At 41.8% G+C, this 20,989-nt stretch overlaps 1 protein-coding gene across 1 annotated transcript in view; it reads right to left on the bottom strand.

Moving 5' to 3' along the window:
* Positions 1 to 5,686: 5,686 nt before the first annotated feature.
* The window catches only part of nsmfb (NMDA receptor synaptonuclear signaling and neuronal migration factor b), a 46,085-nt gene continuing 30,782 nt past the window's right edge, over positions 5,687 to 20,989 (bottom strand). The window contains exons 15-16 of the mRNA XM_080432861.1: positions 11,005 to 11,080; positions 5,687 to 10,098 (exon numbers count right to left, since the gene is read on the bottom strand). Coding sequence (XP_080288987.1) covers positions 10,001 to 10,098; positions 11,005 to 11,080 — 174 coding nt within the window. The 3' untranslated portion in view covers positions 5,687 to 10,000. The remainder of the gene's footprint in view (positions 10,099 to 11,004; positions 11,081 to 20,989) is intronic.

Raw genomic sequence — 20,989 nt, 5'->3', positions numbered from 1 at the left:
ATTGGAGGGACCACAATCCTTCTAGGAGTTCATGGTCGGAGCCGCTGCTGTACATGGACTGTGATGAGGACGGAGTCGTAGGTTCTGTTGAGGCTGGAAAATGTGTCTTCTCTCTATTTTGCTGTATTCTTTGTCTACCAAAGTTCTGCATCCCTTTTTCTCACAACACTATTTGTGGACACACTATCTCCTGGTCTCATCGGAATGAAGTGGAAGTCTAAAGAAACTTCACACCTCATATATGCTGAGCAGAGCTTTGGTCTGACCTCACTCACAACACAATCGGTTGCCATGCACGCCTAGCAACACCGATGTGTGCAGGCTGCCGCCCCCTCCATATTTGGGAAAGAGTGATGTAATCAATATAACATCATCACCATGACGGCAGAGATCCACATGGAAGCCACGGCATGTCTTTTTCATTTTCATTTTATCATTTACTTATTAGTTAAACTAGAGGTTTCGCGGCCCTCACATCTAGGCCCGATCAGCTACATCACAGCTACGTTGCACCAGTGATCCAACTGATATGGCCATATATGGAGATGCGCAATAGGGTGGGGTCCTATCGGCCCAAAGAAAAGGATGCTGCGGCCACAAAGAAGGAAAGCTGCTGTGGCTAAAATGTTAAAATGTAGTTTTATATTAACTGTACAATATGTAAGTACATTGAAGGCGGGGAAAGAAGCTCAAGTATTAGCCAGAGCACTGATCAACAGTCTGCGGCAAGTTTGTAGGCAAGTGGAGTGATTGCGTGCTGACCAACCCCTGAAAAAAAGAAAATACAATTAAAACATAAATAATAATTAAAAAAATAGATGTCAGGGCCCTCACATCTAGGCCCGATCCGAGGTTGGTCCAGACAGCACTGGCCTAGTCACTCTGCACACACGTCATGCGGAGTCCGGCCCCTCTGGCCTCTCCTCTCCTCTCGGCTCCTCTCCTCTCCTCCCTCCCCGCTTTGCTTTGCGGCCCTAACCTCTAGTCCCAACCTCCCAACCTCTGTCATGTGATAAAGAGGTCAGACTTCCTGTATCTGGTTGCTATGACAATCTGCCAGATCAGGCTGAGGGTCTGATAGGCAAATCAGAGAATCAATCAAACCGAGAGTCTGATCACTGATCGAGGTGAGGTAAGATGCCTAAATCATAGCCATAGCTCTGATCAACAGTCTGTGGCGGGTCTTGGAGGCATGTGAAGTGATCCTGTGCTTGCGAATCCCGGACGAACTTTCTGAGCTTTTGTCAATTATAGTAGTAAGATAAATGTCAGTTTAAGTTAAGTTGGCGGTACAACACGATGTGGTACAAACGTCTCTCGAAGCTCAGCGACGGGTGATTATGACCCAGGTTTACAGCTTAGGCAGTTGGCACTGGGTGAAAAAATGGGTTACAAAAATTGTGGGATACAAATGTATGAAAGAAATAATAATACATTAAGTCAGATATCTTTGAGATTGACAGTATTGCGGAGTCACGGTGGCTATTTACAACCACGAACAGCAGTTAAAGTCCTTGTCTTCTTCATGTCTGTCTATCAGTACCACCCTGGTACAAACAACACCACTGACCGCTTTCTGTTTCTGATACACGCTGAGGAAGGCTTGACGCCAAAACGCGTCCGTGTATGCCCATGCCTTATTAATTAAAAAGTACCAGAAGGACTTTGGAGTGCTGGCTATTCTCTGATGAATGGACTGAGTGTGCTCGTTTTTGTTTCTACGGGTTTCTTTTTCTCCCGAATGAAGTCAGTGTGGGTTGGATTCTGCGCCTAGCATTATCTCCTTATAAATCTATGATGACCACTGGCCAACCAGTCGCCCACGGACTGATTGCCAGTGGACCACGAGATTATTTTGGATAAATTATTTCATTCATTTGATAAAGAAAAACTTTCAGGCGGTCCCATTGATGGCTATTGACTGCCACACCTACAGTACCATTGAGCTCCATGTATACTTCAGTGTATGGTGGTACCGAAAATAGATCTACAAGCTCACAATGCATTGCATCCACGAGTGTTGTGGGCTTGTATATCTGTTTTCAGCTTGCGGCACGTGCATAAATGAAGCATTATGGTTACCTCCCACCGGATCATTGCTCCTCACTCCCTGTAAGCATGCAGTAGCAGCCTGATTTGGTGATAGTAGCCTTCAGCGTGGATTGGAAAGCTCTGCGAGATCATTATGTATCATACACGTTTCACAAATGCTGGTGTGTCTTAAGACTATCTAACCTACTGAAACTCTTGCCACACTGTTAAAAGTAGAAGGTTTTTCTCCAGTGTGGTCACGCTGGTGTCTCTTCAGATTAGTTAACTGACTGAAACTCTTGTTACACTGTTGGCAGTGGAAAGGTTTTCCCCAGTGTGGATACGCTGGTGTTTGTTCAGACTACGTGACTCACTGAAAGTCTTGTCACACCATTTACATTGGAAAGGTTTTTCCCCAGTATGGATACGCTGGTGTGTCCTCAGATTAGTTAACTGACTGAAATTCTTGGCACAATGTTGACAGTGGAAAGGCTTTTCTCCGGTGTGGATACGCTGGTGTGTATTCAGGGAATTTATCTGATTGAAACTCTTGTCACACTGTTTACATTGGAAAGGTTTTTCCCCAGTGTGGATACGCTGGTGTTTGTTCAGACTACCTGACACACTGAAAGTCTTATCACACTGTTTACATTGGAAAGGTTTTTCCCCAGTGTGGATACGCTGGTGTGTCCTCAGATTAGTTAACCGACTGAAATTCTTGGCACAATGTTGACAGTGGAAAGGTTTTTCCCCAGTGTGGATACGCTGGTGTTTGTTCAGACTACCTGACTCACTGAAAGTCTTGTCACACCATTTACATTGGAAAGGTTTTTCCCCAGTGTGGATACGCTGGTGTTTGTTCAGACTACCTGACACACTGAAAGTCTTATCACACTGTTTACATTGGAAAGGTTTTTCTCCGGTGTGGATACGCTGGTGTGTATTCAGGGAACTTATCTGATTGAAACTGTTGTCACACTGTTTACATTGGAAAGGTTTTTCTCCGGTGTGGATACGCTGGTGTGTATTCAGGGAACTTATCTGATTGAAACTCTTGTCATCACACTGTTTACATTGGAAAGGTTTTTCCCCAGTGTGGATACGCTGCTGTTGGTTCACATTACCTGACTCACTGAAAGTCTTGTCACAATGTTTACAGTGGAAAGGTTTTTCCCCAGTGTGGATACGCTGGTGTTTGTTCAGATTACCCGACTCACTGAAAGTCTTGTCACACTGTTTACATTGGAAAGGTTTTTCCCCATTGTGGACACGCTGGTGTGTCTTCAGAATACATAATTGACTGAAACTCTTGTCACACTGTTTACATAGGAAAGGCTTTTCTCCGGGGTGGACACGCTGGTGTCTCTTCAGGTTACTGAAACTTTTGTCACACTGTTTACAGATGTGAGTTTTCTTTCCTGTGTAAGTCATCTGATTTTTCTGATCTCCTGGTTGAGTTAAAATCTCCGTAAACCGTTGATGACTTTGAGCTTTTGGTGGGTCTGTGTCTGCTTGTTTCCGGCTGGTTACAGAGCTGACTAAATGCTGACAGGCCTCTGAGCAGATTTGTCCATTCCTCAGCGTTTGGCAGTTGAGGTTGTCGTGCCTCGGATGAGACGTGAAGGTACACTCAGAACAGGAGATTTTAGTCTGGGAGGATTGGAGGGACCACAATCCTCCCAGGAGTTCATGGTCGGAGCCGCTGCTATACATGGACTGTGATGGGGACGGAGTCTTAGGTTCTGTTGAGGCTGGAAAATGTGTCTTCTCTCTATTTCGCTGTATTCTTTGTCTACCAAAGTTCTGCACCCTTTCTCTCACAACACTATTTGTGGACACACTATCTTCTGGTCTCATCGGAATAAAGTGGAAGTCTAAAGAAACTTCACACCTCATATATGCTGAGCAGAGCTTTGGTCTGACCTCACTCACAACACAATCGGCTGCCATGCATGCCTAACAACACCGATGTGTGCCCCCTCCATATTTGGGAAAGAGTGATGTCATCAATATAACATCATCACCATGATGGCAGAGATCCAAATGGAAGCCACGGCATGTCTTTTTCATTTTCATTTTATCATTTACTTATTAGTTAAACTAAAGGTGTGGGCCGCTTCGCAGCCCTCACATCTAGGCCCGATCAGCTACATCACAGCTACGTTGCACCAGTGATCCAACTGATATGGCCAAAAATTGAGATGCGCAATAGGGTGGGGTCCTAGCGGCCCAAAGAAAAAGAAGCCCAAGTATTAGCCAAGTTTGTAGGCAAGTGGAGTGATCGCGTGCTGACCAACCCCTGAAAAAAAGAAAATACAATTAAAACATAAATAATAATAAAAAAATCACACCCAGTGTGAAGTGGGCGGTGTGGTCATCACAGTGGTCATCATAGTGATGGAAGCTCACTTCCAATAAAAAAATGTGGAAGTGCATAATCCTATTTATAGGTTATTAATGTCATCATGTGTGTCATCAGCGAAGGGTGTACTAATGAGGTGTCCCAACCCCACTTATAGGGGCGGCTACACCGCCCAAAAAGGCCTGGTATATTGCCACATGGGGGGTAGGGCCTACTGGTAGTGTGCACGAAAAGACACACAAACAGGTCGCCTATACAGACTTCTGATTGACTTTGTCCAAGTGTTAGAAAAGAGATGCGAGAGCTAAATGCAACAGAATATTTATTGACTATTTTCTCATTAAGCTTGTTATTGGTAGGGAATTCAAGATGCAAATGACGCTGTCAGCTCAATATCGTTAATGAGCTAATTCTAGGATCCATTTAGAAAAATGTCCCAGCTGCTCAACATCCTTGGTCATGACATTGATTAGAACAAACATACTGCCAAAATCTGTCACAAATTTTAATTGGAAGGCCTTTGGGGAGCTTTCGTTTTGGGGTTGAATACCGTGTCCTCTTATATACGCAATCACCGCCCGCCCGCCCACCCACCCACCCACCCACCCACCCACCCCCACACACACACACACACACACACACACACACACACACACACACACACACACACACACACACACACACACACACACACACACAGAGTAAGATCCCATTGCATTCTCAAATTCACAAAGGCCTAAATAAGCATGCACGTTATCTATAATGAAGCATGCTGGTTCCCAGAGTGGTCTGATCAGTTCCTCACACAAAGACAAATACCCCAAGTTCCCTCAGCTAAACTGACTGTGTATAGCCGTGTATGTGCGTGTGTGTGTGCATATGTGTGTGTGTGTGTGTGTGTGTGTGTGTGTGTGTGTGTGTGTGTGTCTCTAAGAAACAGCCTGGGTGATTGCGTATGCGTGTGTCGCATGGTAAGGATGTTAGACATGTGCTTGTACAGAGGATCTGACAACATAACCCTACACAGTAAAACCCTGAGTGTTAATTCAATTTGAGAATGTACAAATATAACCAAATTGACCAAATGGATGAATTAACACAGAGGATTTTTCAGTGGACCTAAACCTATGGAAATGTAAACAACAGACCAATGAAGACAACATAAATTGGTTGGAATTGGGTAAAGTTTACTGGAAAAATGCATTAAAAACATATTTTCACAGGTTATCACCATTGTTATACAATTCAAAAAACTGCGTATTTTTATTTGCTATGATTTCAATTACGGCAAATTTCCACCTTGGATTAAATTGCTATAACATTTATATTCTAAATAAAAACGTTTCGGCTAGGCTTACACTATACCCAATCTATCTTCACTTTTCCTAGTATCAAAATCAACTATACAATAATACCAATTGCTATACATTTTACAAACAACAATGTCTTTATCAAGACATTTGAAGATTAAATCTACCTAAAGCCTTACCAAAGCTATCACTCCTACAGTACAACCTCTCCTTGTGTAATAACTAAAATGACCTAAAACAGTGATTCAAAAACACAAAGTTGAGTAGGTGAAGTTTTGAAGAAGTAAAGTGAGACGTCAAACAACTGCCAACCCCTTCTTTGACTAAATGTAATCACAGCTCAATGGGGCATGATGGGGCAATCAAAACAGCATTAATCACTCATCATCAAACTAAACCTCCCAACCGAGCGCCTGGTAATCTCTTCAGACAGTGCACAATGCTTAGGACCGATTTAAAACAGACGGTAATATTACTCTTCCTTCAACGGCTGAAACACGGTTTCATTTTAAATTAATGGCGGAAGTGAAGCGATCAAGACCGATGTCTTGTTTTTTGTAATGACTGTATGTCCCACCTGAAATGGAAATGACCGATTCGTTGAGCCAGCACGACAAGTTACAGTTTGTTTGCGCAGACAGGTTGAATCAAATTCTTGCTGAAGAGACTTTTTTTTTTACATCTGAAATCTATGAGTAATCATGTCATGCCCGCATTTGCTCTTATTTGTCAGAGATTACCAAAGAAATATGGTCCATAGAAAGAGATCACTGCTTCCTCCACTGCCCAACACTCAGAAAAAACATTTGGTCATAAACATTTCATTAAAATGAATTAAGATTTAGGCTGATTTCGGTAGATATTTATAGGCTACTGTTCTAGAAATAATTGAAACAGAGATCTATCAGGCTTTCTGTTTCGAAGGGAATCCAATTCACAATTACATCAGCAGAATTAAAGGTATTGACTTCAGATTCCTTTACAACAAATGTGGATTCTGTGATTAGATTTGTGTTGTGGCATGTTCTGTTTTTCTTTCTCTTCCCTTCGAGTAATGAGCAGCAGAGAAAGCCAGGTGACCCAGATCACCATTTGGAAGCATTTCTACAACATTTTAAGTAGGTTATTGGCGTTCTGTTAGAAGCAAGCTGTGCTATTACACTGTGGCCTGTATATCACATTGACTGCTTCCAAAACGTTTCCTTATATTTTTTTTACTTTTCTGTCAACCACAGAACAGTAAGTCAATAGTCTTTAAAAGAGTATTTTATTGTATTGCAGACAAGTACATTACATTCTAATATATTACACATCATGTATGTTGTCATTGGAAAAAAAGGGCAATGTCAGAGTTCAAGTAACAGTACCAACCAAGGATGCCACACTATTGCTACAGAATATTCATTTGGACAGCAGGAAGCTTAGCATCTAAGTTAATGCACACTACGCATTTAGTTCTCTCATCCAAGATTGTGCAAAGACATCAACATAAGATTACATCCTGGAAACAATGAGAGATCCTGCACAATGACAAAGACAAGAGAGTTTGACTACTAATATGTACACAGAGTTGTGAGGGCCGTGATGTTCATCTTCACTGCAATAAATATAAATATCCTGCCACTCTTTGGGCCAAACACAAGAAATTAACAGAAACAACAATACACAACACAAACAGTAGAAAGGATATGGCACAACGGCGTTTTGGCAAGCCAATAGATACAGTATTTAAGACAACAAACAAAAATATACCGTATATGGGAGGTGCTCAACCAAAATCTGTCTGCAAACAGGTTTTTGTAATTAGAATTGCCTCTGATTTAATAATGCTAAATGAGTTATCATTGACTTGTTGAACATGCTTTGATTGTCGTCATACTGTATATGTTTGTAAACAGTTGGGAGCAGGTTTCTAAATGACAAAGGAGAAACGTAAAGGAAAAAAACTCAAACTTTGAGGATGGACTTGATAACACATATGTTTTTTATCTTGTAATAGTTCCCTTTAAATTCATATTTCTCATGTACTATTAGACTACTAACATGTTTCAGGGTTACAGGAGTAACGCATTACAGATTTCAAATTACTCAAGATTTCCGAAAATACGACACAACCCTAAACAAATTTGACAGAAAACCATGTGCTCCTGAGCTTCTACTATGACTTTAAGTTTGTCTGGGTCCCATTTTTGATAGAACAATTTTATGCTATATAATGCTATAAAAACCTTTGCATATTTACAGATTACAACCCATATTTCCTCACAAATACATCTATATAATGCAGAGGTCGTAGGTAAAGATAACATTCAACTGTGACCCTCTCACTCTCACCTAATTTTGAAATTAAACCCTGTATGAACAATGTGTTCTCATACAGTACATGCATTAAGTAGATTAGGCATCTAATAACAATGTGTTCTTAATAACCTGGTTAAATTAAGGTTAAAAATGAATAAATCCCTTAACCTAAGACTGGCAATGAATAGTGGTGAAAAGTTAGTAAGATACCAACGGCTTTGACAGTAGGGTCCTCAAAGATGTCATGGTTAATAGATGTTGTTCTTCAATAATTATTACATTTCCTTTGTGATATGTTGCCAAAAATTAAAAGTAGCTCCTCTGTCCTTTTGATTTAGCATTTAACACACCCATGCAAAGAACATATCTCACAAATGAATGGCCCTCGCAACAGCAATGGAAAAACTAACAATACTGTAGATATATATATATATACAGTACATACATACAGTAGATAACACCTAATCATCGCCCTATTCCAGTACATTAACCACTTAAGCCCTACATACTTTGTTGTATGATGAAATAGTGGAGCAACACATTTCGTTTAACATATATGTATCATTTTGACAATTTATTTTATTTTAAAATAATGTTCACCTTATAATGACATGCCCAAATAGGGACGGCATGTTGAAAATGGTTAACGTGTACACTAATATATCTATGTGATATGGTGCATGATTAAAGTTAATATGCTGTAAAAGAGACATTGCTGCTGGATAAAGGCCATCTAGACTTAGACTAGACTACTTGACTCCTGGGATTCCATCTGCAACCTCAATACAGTGTGCAAGGATGCATGTAAGCTACGTAGACACACAGATATAAAGTACACACTCTCTGGGGACACACAGCGAAAAAGGGGGTCAACACCTGGGGGCCGATACTTGCTGGTGCTGGCTCATCAGGTGGTGTGCACAATGGAAAGGATTCTACTAGTAGTCACCTGCTAAGAAACATGCATGTGTACAGTGGTTTGTAGGGAATACACTCTTTGTATAAGCTACAGTTGACTATGATATTTTGGTGTTGAAAAAAGACTATTCACACATTTATGTCCCTGACTCTCTAGCATCATACTACCATGGCTTCTATGGGCTATCTCCTGTTATATGAAGGCTTTTTAGTTCAGATCTACAGTATACTGTATTATGAGCAGTGATGGAGTAATGCTTCTGTAATCCGTAGTATCACACATAGGATAGAGGGATAGAAATAACCTGAGTTAATCCAACAGTCCACAATATGAAATACCAGCATGATTAGTTGAGGGGGAAAGTATTTTATATTATATACTACAGCTTGAATCAAAATCATAATACTACTACTTAAATATAATAGTCTTTGTGTATGTAGATAAAGAAAGATTCTCGAAGTTATTCTCTAATGCACCAGACATAACTTATTTCTACATGTACGCACTCAGGTGACAGTCCCACACCTGACAAGTAGACCAGGGGGGGGGGCAGAAAAAACTAAGCAGATTGCAGTTCTCTGCCCCCATAAAGAGATCCACTTCTCCACAGTCACTCTTCTGTCATCTTCCTCTTCTCCTCGCTCAGACAGCTCTGTGATCTATGCAACTCTAGTAGGTGACCCTGACCTGGGACACAATTAGGCTACAGTATTACAAGTATCTGTGCTGCTCTCCACCTTTTCCTTCTAAAATCCCTCTTGTCCCGCTCTCTCTTTAAGACAAAAAGAGATTCACCTGCTGTGGACAGCAATGGATTGGGGAGGATAAAGTCCTCAAATCTCCTGATAGCGGCTCAAACTGCCACTGGTGTCCTTCCGCCCTGCACAGGGCTTTGAGAGGAGCTGGTAGAAAAGAAAGCATAAACACCACGCCAGGACTCTAAAGCTGCGACTCCTAATACAGCACGCTCTACAGAGAGCCTCTAGAGGGGGGTGGGGCCTCCCAACCAATGCCCTGTCACCATAGGCTCAGCCATAGGATAACCAGCCAATAGGCTAACTGAGGGGAGTGATGCCGTCACAAGAGGTCGTCGTAGTCGAGCATTTTGGAGTGCTGGCGGCTTTTCCACAGGCGGAACTGACGGAAGTCAAAGTACATCTCGATCATCTCCTTGCCTACGAGAGTAGGAGGAAAGAAAGGACAATAAGCGCCAAAAGGTCCTCATCTATTCACCATATAGATGGATGGATAAGAAAAAGAGATGAGATGAGATGAGATGATGGGTTGAGATGGTATCAGATCAGATGATGAGATGGTAGGATGGGATGAGACAAGATGATCCGAGATGATGGATGAGATGGGATCCGAAAAGATAAGATGGAAATAGATGGGATAGGATGAGACAAAATGAGATGTGAGGGATGAGGTTAGCTGGGATGAGATGAGAATTATGAGATTAGATATGAGATGACTATTACTACTTAACTGAAATGACCACTAAATTACAACTATTTGTGTTCACAGACACTACCCTATCATTAGCAAGCATTACTGGGGGTACAAATAGAGCAAGAGAGAGAGCGAGAACGAGAGAGAGAGAGAGACGTGAGCCAACAGAGGGGATAAAAACGTGGCAAAGGCAATGAGATTTTAATTGGAAAATAATTAACATGGCATCAATACATGTCAGGAAAGTGACCGATGAGGGGTGCATATAAAAGCATTCCGGGTTCTCATGTGTGCGTGTTTGCATAAATGCCCTCGTGTACTGTCTATAGGTGTCAAGCTAGCTATCGTTGATTAATGCCAGCCATTAACATTCCATAGGACTACTGGGGGGTAGATAGCATGAAATCAATGCTTATACTACTGTGTGTGTGTGTGTGTGTGTGTGTGTGTGTGTGTGTGTGTGTGTGTGTGTGTGTGTGTGTGTGTGTGTGTGTGTGTGTGTGTGTGTGTGTGTGTGTGTGTGTGTGTGTGCATTTGCATGCCATGTAAGTGCATCAGTGTATGCATGCATGCATGCACATTTAAACGTGTCTCTACATGGATAGCCCCTTGGATGTGTGTGATGCCCTCACCTTGTGCAGAAAGCTCCAGAGGGGACTTGAACTCCACTGAGTAGGGTCTCATCAACTTCTTAAGATTCTGGGTCAACTGCAGGGACAGGGTGGGGGAAGGTATGGGGGGAGAGAGAGAGCACATCCCTTTTCAAAATACCATCAAGTTACACAAACACACAACTGATTATTTATTTATGCAAGAGCCTTATAGAGCATAGCTCAGCATACAGCTGAATCTAAATGAAAAGGTTAATGTGACATTTTCAAGTAAGAGCGGTTTTGCATGCGGCATGTGGGTGGCACTCCATTCGTCATGCCGGGGGGGGGGGGGCAGCTGCTCCATTACTGATGTCAAAATTGATGGTGGGCTAATTGGATAGAATCAGGATAAAATCAGGATCATAATGTTGGCTCATGTTTTTAATTTCAAGGACCCTCAGTTTGATATGCATTAGGCCACAGATCCCCATTTGAAGCTGTACTTCGTGTTCATTTAATTCTGAGAGTGTGCCAATGGAGCCAAATTTGGTTCCATTTGTACACTCTCAGAGTTACAAACCTGTAAGGGTCCATTTGATTCCTAACTATCATTTAGCTGCATGGAGACCCCATTGAACCCATCAAGGATCCCTGGGTGTCCCCAGACCGCACCTTGAGAATCAGTGATGTAAGCATGTGTTTGTGCACGTGGTTCAGTGACAAAGAAACATTAAACCATCAGCGCAAGACTAGTGAAAGTTAATGAACAACTAACACTCATTTAATGAAACAGGACCTTGGCATTCATTCTTTCAGTCCTCTCAGGGACTTCTAATTTAACCACATAAACCACATATGGGTAACCGGAGTCCCTCAGGGCTCAATACTAGTGTTTTTTTCTGTTTTGGGTTATTGTGGGGAAAGTTTTCGCTGAAAATAGCCGATCAACAAGCTCACAACACGTCACGTTATGAGCTTGTCGATCTGCTGGGGTTTAAGTGGTTAATGATGTGGCATTACAAGCTCCCTTATTATTATTTAGTTTTCTGTTAATAACACAAAGTAGGGGAAGCCTGGTGGCTCAGCCAGTTAGTGCACAGAAAATGATGCTTCCTGTGAGCTGTTAAGGTGACTCTCCACCAAACAGACTAGTTCAGACTAGTTCAGACTAGTTCAGACTACTTCAGACTGCAACAGACTGGTATTTGGTTGGCAAAAGTTGGCATTTAGTCTGTCAGCCGACGTGCCCATTGATGTGCTAATGCATTATAACTTTCAGCCTAGCCTGCCAGCGTTGCCAGGTCTGCTTATTATAAGCGACTTTGGGCTTGTTTCCCTGCAAAGTCGCTTGTTGGATGTTCCCAGCGTTTTTTCTTCACTGATGTGCAGTGGTGTAAAGTACTAGTACATTTACTCAAGTACTGAACTTAAGTACAATTTTGAGGTACTTTTACTTTACTGGAGTATTTCCAATTGTCTATACTTTTACTCCACAACAATTATTTGAGTTTAGTTAGTAGTTACTTTGCAGATATAAATCATTATAAAACATACATTAACCACTTTAGCCCTATTTTATACTGCCCTGCCAAGGTAAAGTGCAGTAACTACGAAAAAAAAAAATCACTGAAAAATGGGTTTAAAAGTGATTCAACTGGTCAGCCAAATGATATATCGGCATATAAGTGATATTACACTAATTTTACATCTGTTCTTGAGGTAATTGTTTATCCCCCAAAATCACAAAGGCTAATTTGACCTTTGGGGTACACAAATAAGTCGGTGTGTCCAGAAATGTAGTTACTGCACTTTACCTTGGCAGGGCAGTATACCTATAGGGTATTTGAAAATAGCAGATCTACAAGCTCACAACGTGTTGCGATGCAACGCATTCTGAGCTTGTAGATCTGCTATTTTCAAACATTTTAGTACTTTTGGTACTTTAAGTACATTTTGATACCAATACTTCAGTACTTTTACTCAAGTAAATGTTGAATTCCGGACTTTTACTTGTAACAGACTCAGAGTACATCTATTGCATTGATACTTTTACTTAAGTAAAACATTTGAGTACTTTTTCCACCACTGCTGATGTGTACACGACATTTTTTAAAACGTTTATTCGAATAATCAAAAATAAATACATTAATTAATTTATTGAAATCAACACCCAGAAAATAGCCAAAACTGAGCACATTTCGATCTATAAGGCCAAATCTCATTTGAAAAAAAAATATTAAGAGTATATGAAAGCCAATTAAAATGTTTATACTAATGGAATCTTACACACCTGCTCCCAATAAGTCATCACCACAGCGCAAAAGTAGGTCAAATCAATCAATCTCTCTCTCTGGGAGCGACAATGAGAAACAGTGAATGTAGGTTTTCATAGACATGGTCGCTTGTTTCTCTCACAGAATATGGCAACACCGAGAGCCCTCGCTCTGTGTTGTTGTCACACTTATTCTCTGCTACATGGCTACTCCCAGTCGGCCAAAGAACTGAACATGTCCGGTCGGCTCTGGTTCGGCCGAAAAGGTCCCGACGGACCACCCGACGGACCTCTAGCCGACGGGACGACGATATCCAACACTTCCCGACGCCAAGTCGGCCCAAAATCGGTGCGGTGAAGAGCTGCCTTTAGGACCTGAGTTCAAATCCAACACCTTGTATTTCATGTCTCTCTTTCTTGGTCTTCTGTCTCTCTATACTCTCTTTCTAAGAAATCTAAATGACACACACAGTTCCCCAACCGTCCACATGATAATGAAGGAGACACCTGACAGTCCTCTGAGGACAGAGGTGAGAACACACACACACACACACACACACACACACACACACACACACACACACAGTAGTAGGGGGAGTATAAGTACAGAGTGGCGCTCTAAAGGAACGATCACAAGGGTCACGCAAGCCAATTTTGGGACTTGGCTTGCGACAGCCTGACCTGATTTAGACAGCCTGACCTGTCTAAATCGGTGTGAAAATGATCAAAAGTTAAAGTGAGTAGAGCTGGACCGGAAACAAGATTTTATTTCAACACCAAAACAACCAGCCTATAGATATGTTTATAGTGTGAGTGGTTGGTGACAATAGTCACAGCGGAGATGACGTGTGCTCGTCTTCAAAAGCTCCAGCTCGCTCCCTCAGGCTATTAATAGTGTGGGATGAGTCAAGCCTATACCCGGCTGAGCTTACAGGGGGCGGGTGGTGCACAGGTACAGTCGTGCACTGGGGACTGTGAAATTCTGTTCATCCGTTTTCTCCTCCAGTGACTCACTGGAACAACCTCCAACCTCCGGGGCATCAAGATAAATCACTGAGATGACGATGTCAGAGCAAATAATGAAATCCTGAAGCAACGTTTGTCAACCGGTGGGTCAGGGGGCAAAAGTGGGGTCACCAGAGATACTTTGAGAGGATTAGAGAATGTTGTGTTACTTGGTAAATGGTGCATTTACAGTATATAGCGCTTTTATCCAAAGCAGCTTTACATAGATTGTGCATTACATTCACCCATTCACACACACTTTCATACACCGATGGCAGAGGAAACCATGCAAGGCACCAACCTGCTCATCGGGAGCAATTAGGGGTTCAGCGTCTTGTCTCAAGGACACTTCGACACTAACTCTGGGGGAGCCCGGGATCGAACTGGGCGGAACTGGCCGGATGGGAACGTCGCGGTTCCCATCCGGCCGCTCTACCGGCCACTCTACCCCTTGAGCCACACAATGTGGGTCCTGATGAGAAACCAGGTGAGAACCGCTGACAGGTGAGAACGATGTTAACAGCAAGTGTTGGTGCTGTGCAATGTAAATAATTGGTAGAACTGTAGTAAATGTGAGTAAGCTCACTGTTAGGACCAGTTTATAATATCTGTGTACAGAGATATATATTATAATGTGTGTATATAAGTTCTTTCTTTGATTTGTATTCATTTAATTGAATTCCTGCAATGTATTAATCCAATGTGTAATATGTCTGACAGTCCTTATCAGCTAGTAGAATTCCACTCCACTGTCTCCTCCTTTCTCCTGTCTTTTGATAATAAAGTGCTTGGCAGAGGGGAGGATGCGCCATTGTAAGTTGGGATCGTGTCCAGTGAGATACATGGTCGTTTACAATCCTCGTACGAGTAAAAGAGATCTCGTGTGTCACGTGTCTTTCTTTATCTGTGTGTGATCAAACAGCAAGGGGGTTTAAGATAACGATCAAGAACCTATCATTTCACTGGTCCTTCGTGTCGGATTTCTACGTCGTTTTTGGAAGAGGAGAAGAGGACGCATCGCAAGTCTATCGATAGCCAGAGATCCAAGAGGGTCCTGCAAGCCCTGGGGTGTAAAGTCGCACCAGGCCGGTGTTCACCAGTCCGAAATCTTCTCTTCGACGAACGACTGCCGAAATCTGAACGTGATCACACGCCTATAAGAAACATGTAAGTGTGGTCCTTGTGTGGACATATTGTTGTTATTACTAAGGTGTAATATTGACAAGTGTGTTGTAGTTGTGCATAGATAAGCAACTACAGTTATAGTTGTGTTGTAGTGGCGGGGGCCACTGCATTTTATTAGCTGCAAGAGTATACTGAGAACGAGTTTTGTGTGAGTTCAAGAGAGAGTCACGGTAGTTAATAAGATAAAGAGTCTGATAACTCCCTCCAGAGGATTCAGTGATTTATCCTCTGGGGCAAGTCGACACGTGGTGGACCTTCCAGGGCATGATCCTTTTGTCTATGTTTAGTCTATATATCTTGTATAACCCCCATAAGACTCTCAGGGGTGTACGGTGTGTGGTTTGAATGTGATAAGTTAGCTGATCCCCTGGGCTAGTCCAACACGTGGTGAACGTGGTGAATATTTGGGTGTGATACAGTTTTTGACCAGTATACAGCAGTGCCTAGAAACGTTGAAATACACTTAGTTAGGATAAGAACAAGATATTTACAGTGAATAAAATAATTTCTACACATTGAACAGAACATTATAAGAACCACACATATTTAAGTTTTCACCCACATAATAGTAATTGACTGCTAATATGGAGAAGGAAAAAGAAGATACAGGTGCTCCTGTGAAACAAGTGATTGTAGTCGATGTTACCAACGAAGGAGATAAGCCAAAGCAGGGCAAGAAGAGAGGCCAGCCAAGGGCCCCCAACTCATGTTTTAGGTGTGGTTGTATGGGCCACTTTGTGGCTGATTGTAGATCAAGCACAACAGTACATGGATGGGATGATACGAGGAAAGAGAAAGGCCAACCAAGGGCCCCCAACTCATGTTGTATATGTGGTCGTAAGGGCCATCTTCTCTTCGGACTGGCTCTTTGCGAGTCATGCAATATGTATGGCTGGGATGATTAGAGAAGAGAGAAAGAGAAGAAGGTAGGAGGCTGTGCGCATTAGAGCGACAGCGAGAGAGAGAGAGTTTTGTAGTAAGAAGAACATGTTTTGTTTTGTCTAAAAGATGTGTAAATGAGAGAGTGGATTGTGCATTTTTTTCGTGATCTGTATGAATTGCCCCACATAGATGCAGTAATCATTTAAACATTTCAAAATTCCATGTCGTGGTGCACAACGACATGGAAGGAGTGATGTTTAAATGAGAGTAAGAGTGTATGTATGTGTGTGGATGAATGTATTTTTTTTTTTAGTAACAACATGAGAATCACAGTACATGGCAGTACAGTCCACCTAGAAGTTATTTTTCTGCATGAAAGGAGGAAGAGAGAGAGTGTGCATGTGTGTTCAGGTGTTAGTGTACATGAATTGTAAGTGAATGTGGTGTTTGGGTGTAATACATATGTACTATATGTAAAGTGTGAAGGGTAGCAACAGTAGTGTGAACAAATGGGTTATGACGTGCGTGTGTGCTTGTATACGTGCATGTGTGTAGTTTCATGTACCGAAAAGACTGTGTGTGTTTGAAGCATGTGGAATGACGTCACTTACGTTGGAGAGTGTCAGGTACTGTGTGTGTGAGAGGAGTGAGTGTGTCTGTCTGACTGTCTGCATGTGTGTGTGTGTTCACATGTGTGCGTGAGAGAGAGAGAGAGACAGAGAGACAGAGACTGATTACTGGAGTGTGTGTGTGCGCTCGAGTGAGCCTGCCTGTGCGTGAGTGTGTGAGTGTGTGAGTGTGTGTGTGTGTGTGTGCGTGTGCGTGTGAAGTCCAGCCAAGAAAGAACAGGAGAAGCCCAAATAATTTTCAGTTTAGAGTATTTTTACTCAGTTTGGGAACTTTAAAGTATCTGTACAAATTTTTTAAGTATTTCTACTCATTTGAGTATTCCACAAGGGCTTGTTAAGTCCAGCCAATTTCTCAAGGGAAATAGCAAATTTTGAGGCCACGTTTCTCAGTTGTCTCACGCTATCTCTTGTGTTGATTTATTTTTGGGAGCATCTCCCACACGTGAGGTATGTGTGGAAAACCACAAGTAAGCTCTTAAAGCACTTACAGGTCACGGGCAATAAAGTATCTAGCTTCCTAGGCCACTCACTCAGCATGCAAAAAAGCCCAAGACTAGAAAGTTAGACATGATGCCAAGATGCATTTTCTACTTTGTTTATTTTTTTGCTGCACAGTAGACTAGCAGAGGCACTTTTACGCCTGGGAAACGTTTATGTAGATAAGATAGCAAAGGAACCTAGTCGCGCTTCAGATGGGAGTTTTTATTTGTTATGTCTGCCACCAGTGACACAGACCATTTCACACTTAGGATCTGAAGTTGAGTCATGACCATAGGTCATATCTCAAACAGGAGGGATGGTACACATATAATATATAATTAAGCAGCATTTTCACACTTATAATTTTCAAAATTATGCTACACAGTTTTGTACATGTTTTTAGACAATGAAAAGGTAACGAAAGGCCATATGTAAGACTATTATTTCCACTTATTGAAAAGTGATGATACTGTAAAACTAGATTGAAGTACAGATGTGTCAAAACGGCCATAGCCATAATGCATCACATTAGTGGAGCTTTACATGAAAATAGTCCAAAGTGCAAATTATCTGTCTAGTCTTTTCTCTCTCCCTACAGGGACTGAAGCACTGGTGATCTGCATGCCGTGATAAAGATCATCAAGCGAAAGGACCAGGACCAACTCTGCGCTGAGAGGGTCCGTTCCGAGTCCTGGTCACCAACACAATTGCTGTGAAACGTGTTATTTGGATCCACAAAAGGCCACTGTAAATTGGTTCGAACATTATCAGACATTTAAGTAATAGGAGTGCTAAAGCCAGCAGCGGGTGGGGCCGAGCTGATAGCGCTACGGTCAGACCCAAACCTGGAGAAGACTCCCATTAGAATAATCCCCTTCCCCATTCCTATTACACTTAGAATTGCACCCCTGGTATTTTTGTGAGTTTTTTAATTTCTATGAGTGTATTATATATTTGTATTATTAAAGTTACTCGTAAATCGAGGAGTGTTGACGAAAATGTTTCTCACCGTCTAAATCTAAATATATATAGGTATATTTTTACGCTAATCAAATCGCTAAGACTAAAATGTGAATGTTTATGTTTGCACACATATAAATATATCTGCTTCACACAACTGGTCATGAGAAGTGACATGCCTCGAAATCCAATATCGCTGGTGAGCCTTGGGAGAAAATGACTTTGAACTAACAGCAGCTATTTGCCGTGTAAACCGTACCATCAGTTGAAATACGCCCTAAATAGCACTGTTAAGCCTGTATGTCACTCGGGAGCCTAACCTTTGTTATGTCCACGCTGGCTCTGTGAAGAAGGGTCAGATCAACGAACACAATTGTCAACAGACATTAATGCTGACTCCCCCGTGTTTGTTTAGATCAACTAAGAATTGGAGGTTGTAAGAAGAATACAATCTCACTGGTAATCCCGTGCCAATAAGGTTGGTTTGTCTCTCTTTCCCCATCTTGGAGTGGGAAAGCTTATGTTACGTGTAGAGACAATTAACTATAGACGTAGCCTGTTCTTCAATGCTACAATGACCAGAGGCCCAAAACCGTGAGTTTGAGTCAGCGTCGTTAATGGCTGTCCAGAATAGATGGACTCTTGACCTTTTGACTGCTGCGAGTGGAGGGGTCTGCGTTTCTGATAAAAAGGACATGTGGTGTTTTTTTTATTTCAGATGACATTAATTCCAAGAATGTTAGTGACGCAAAGCAAGACCATTAGTGTATGGTCAATGAAAAGGTTGTGCAGACTGATGACGATATTTGTCCCAAGTGCTCCACTCCACACGAGAGTGTGTATTCCTTTCAAGCCCTATTTGAGAGTGACATAGAAAGTTAGTCCCAAGGCCACTGGAAGCGAAGAGGCAAATGTTTGAGTTGTTGGGTTGATTAATAAAAATCCTGTTATGATGTTCATTTTGAAATGTGAAGGCAAGAAAAATGTGATTGATGTTCAGAAGTATTAATTAAATGAACAACAGGAGGGAATGTTAGGACCAGTTTATAATATCTGTGTACAGAGATATATATTATAATGTGTGTATATAAGTTCTTTCTTTGATTTGTATTCATTTAATTGAATTCCTGCAATGTATTAATCCAATGTGTAATATGTCTGACAGTCCTTATCAGCTAGTAGAATTCCACTCCACTGTCTCCTCCTTTCTCCTGTCTTTTGATAATAAAGTGCTTGGCAGAGGGGAGGATGCGCCATTGTAAGTTGGGATCGTGTCCAGTGAGATACATGGTCGTTTACAATCCTCGTACGAGTAAAAGAGATCTCGTGTGTCACGTGTCTTTCTTTATCTGTGTGTGATCAAACAGCAAGGGGGTTTAAGATAACGATCAAGAACCTATCACTCACACTAAAGGCAAATGTATACGTTGTTGTACAATCTTCAATATATTGTGTACTTTCAATAAAAGTATATTTGTGAGCTTGTACATCTGATATTTTCGCTGAATGGGGGTCCCAGAAATAGGGTCCATGTGGCTAACCCGACTCCCACCATCATTCCTTACCCTATCCTGCATCCATATCCCACCTACCCCCCCACTACTGTGCCCACTATTCAAGCGGGCACCATTTTTATACATTTATGAGTTCTGCATGCATTTTCTCCAACACACTTTGAATTGTTCTGGCATCGAACTAATGTTGAACTTGACTTGTTGGTAAGGACAGTTAAAAAAAAAATCAGCTCGGAGTCTGAGAGGCTGAAAAAAACCTTGTCAGTGGTACAGAATGTTATTACAGCACTTGGCTGTATTACAGTGTGCAGAGCTTGAGTGAGTGAATTCAGTGGTATGGTGGATGCAGTTGCCTGCATGAATATGAATAGCATGAATATTTTAGTGTGTGCGTGTGCGTGTGTGTTTGTCAGTCTCTGTGGGGGTGGAGTGGTCACGGCAGGGGTGGTGATGGTACCGCCAGTGAGGGGTGAGTGAGTGCATGTGATGTGAATGCATGACTGTCAATCTACAAAGTGTGGGTGTTGGGAGGCCTATTTTGCCAGTCACTATATTGGCTACTACAACATGCAACAGAAGCTGCTGTCTTAACGACAAAACTCTCTAAATTAATAGCTTTTTTCTGTCACCTATAATGACATGAGCACATGCTGCAAAATAACTCTTGTGCTCATGAAGAATAGCTCTCTAGCAATCACTACATTTTTCACCCTGAAAATTCACCGGACCTCTCAGACACAAAAATGCTTAGCTGTCATACAGAAATAAATGGTTTATCACATCAAAGATCCATGATTTTACTTAAAGCTCCATAGTCCATCACATTTACTATTTTACCCTTCACGCCCTTAAAAGTATTACAAGTAGGCCTACACACACACTTTCAAATTATTTTCATTAGACAGAGTAGTGCATCAGTGACAGGTCTACTTGGTGTGCAGAGCAATTAAAATCAGCATGATAAATACAATACAGAGCCAACACTGGATGGAAAGAAAGGGGTGTGTGTGTGTGTGTGTGTGTGTGTGTGTGTGTGTGTGTGTGTGTGTGTGTGTGTGTGTGTGTGTGTGTGTGTGAGAATGCTTCAGTGTGTACTG

Source organism: Gymnoscopelus braueri, assembly GCF_963280865.1.
Source record: "Gymnoscopelus braueri genome assembly, chromosome: 7".
NCBI lineage: Eukaryota > Metazoa > Chordata > Actinopteri > Myctophiformes > Myctophidae > Gymnoscopelus > Gymnoscopelus braueri.
The sequence above is the reverse complement of the archived record's forward strand: the minus strand, read 5'-3'. Positions and strand labels throughout refer to the sequence as shown.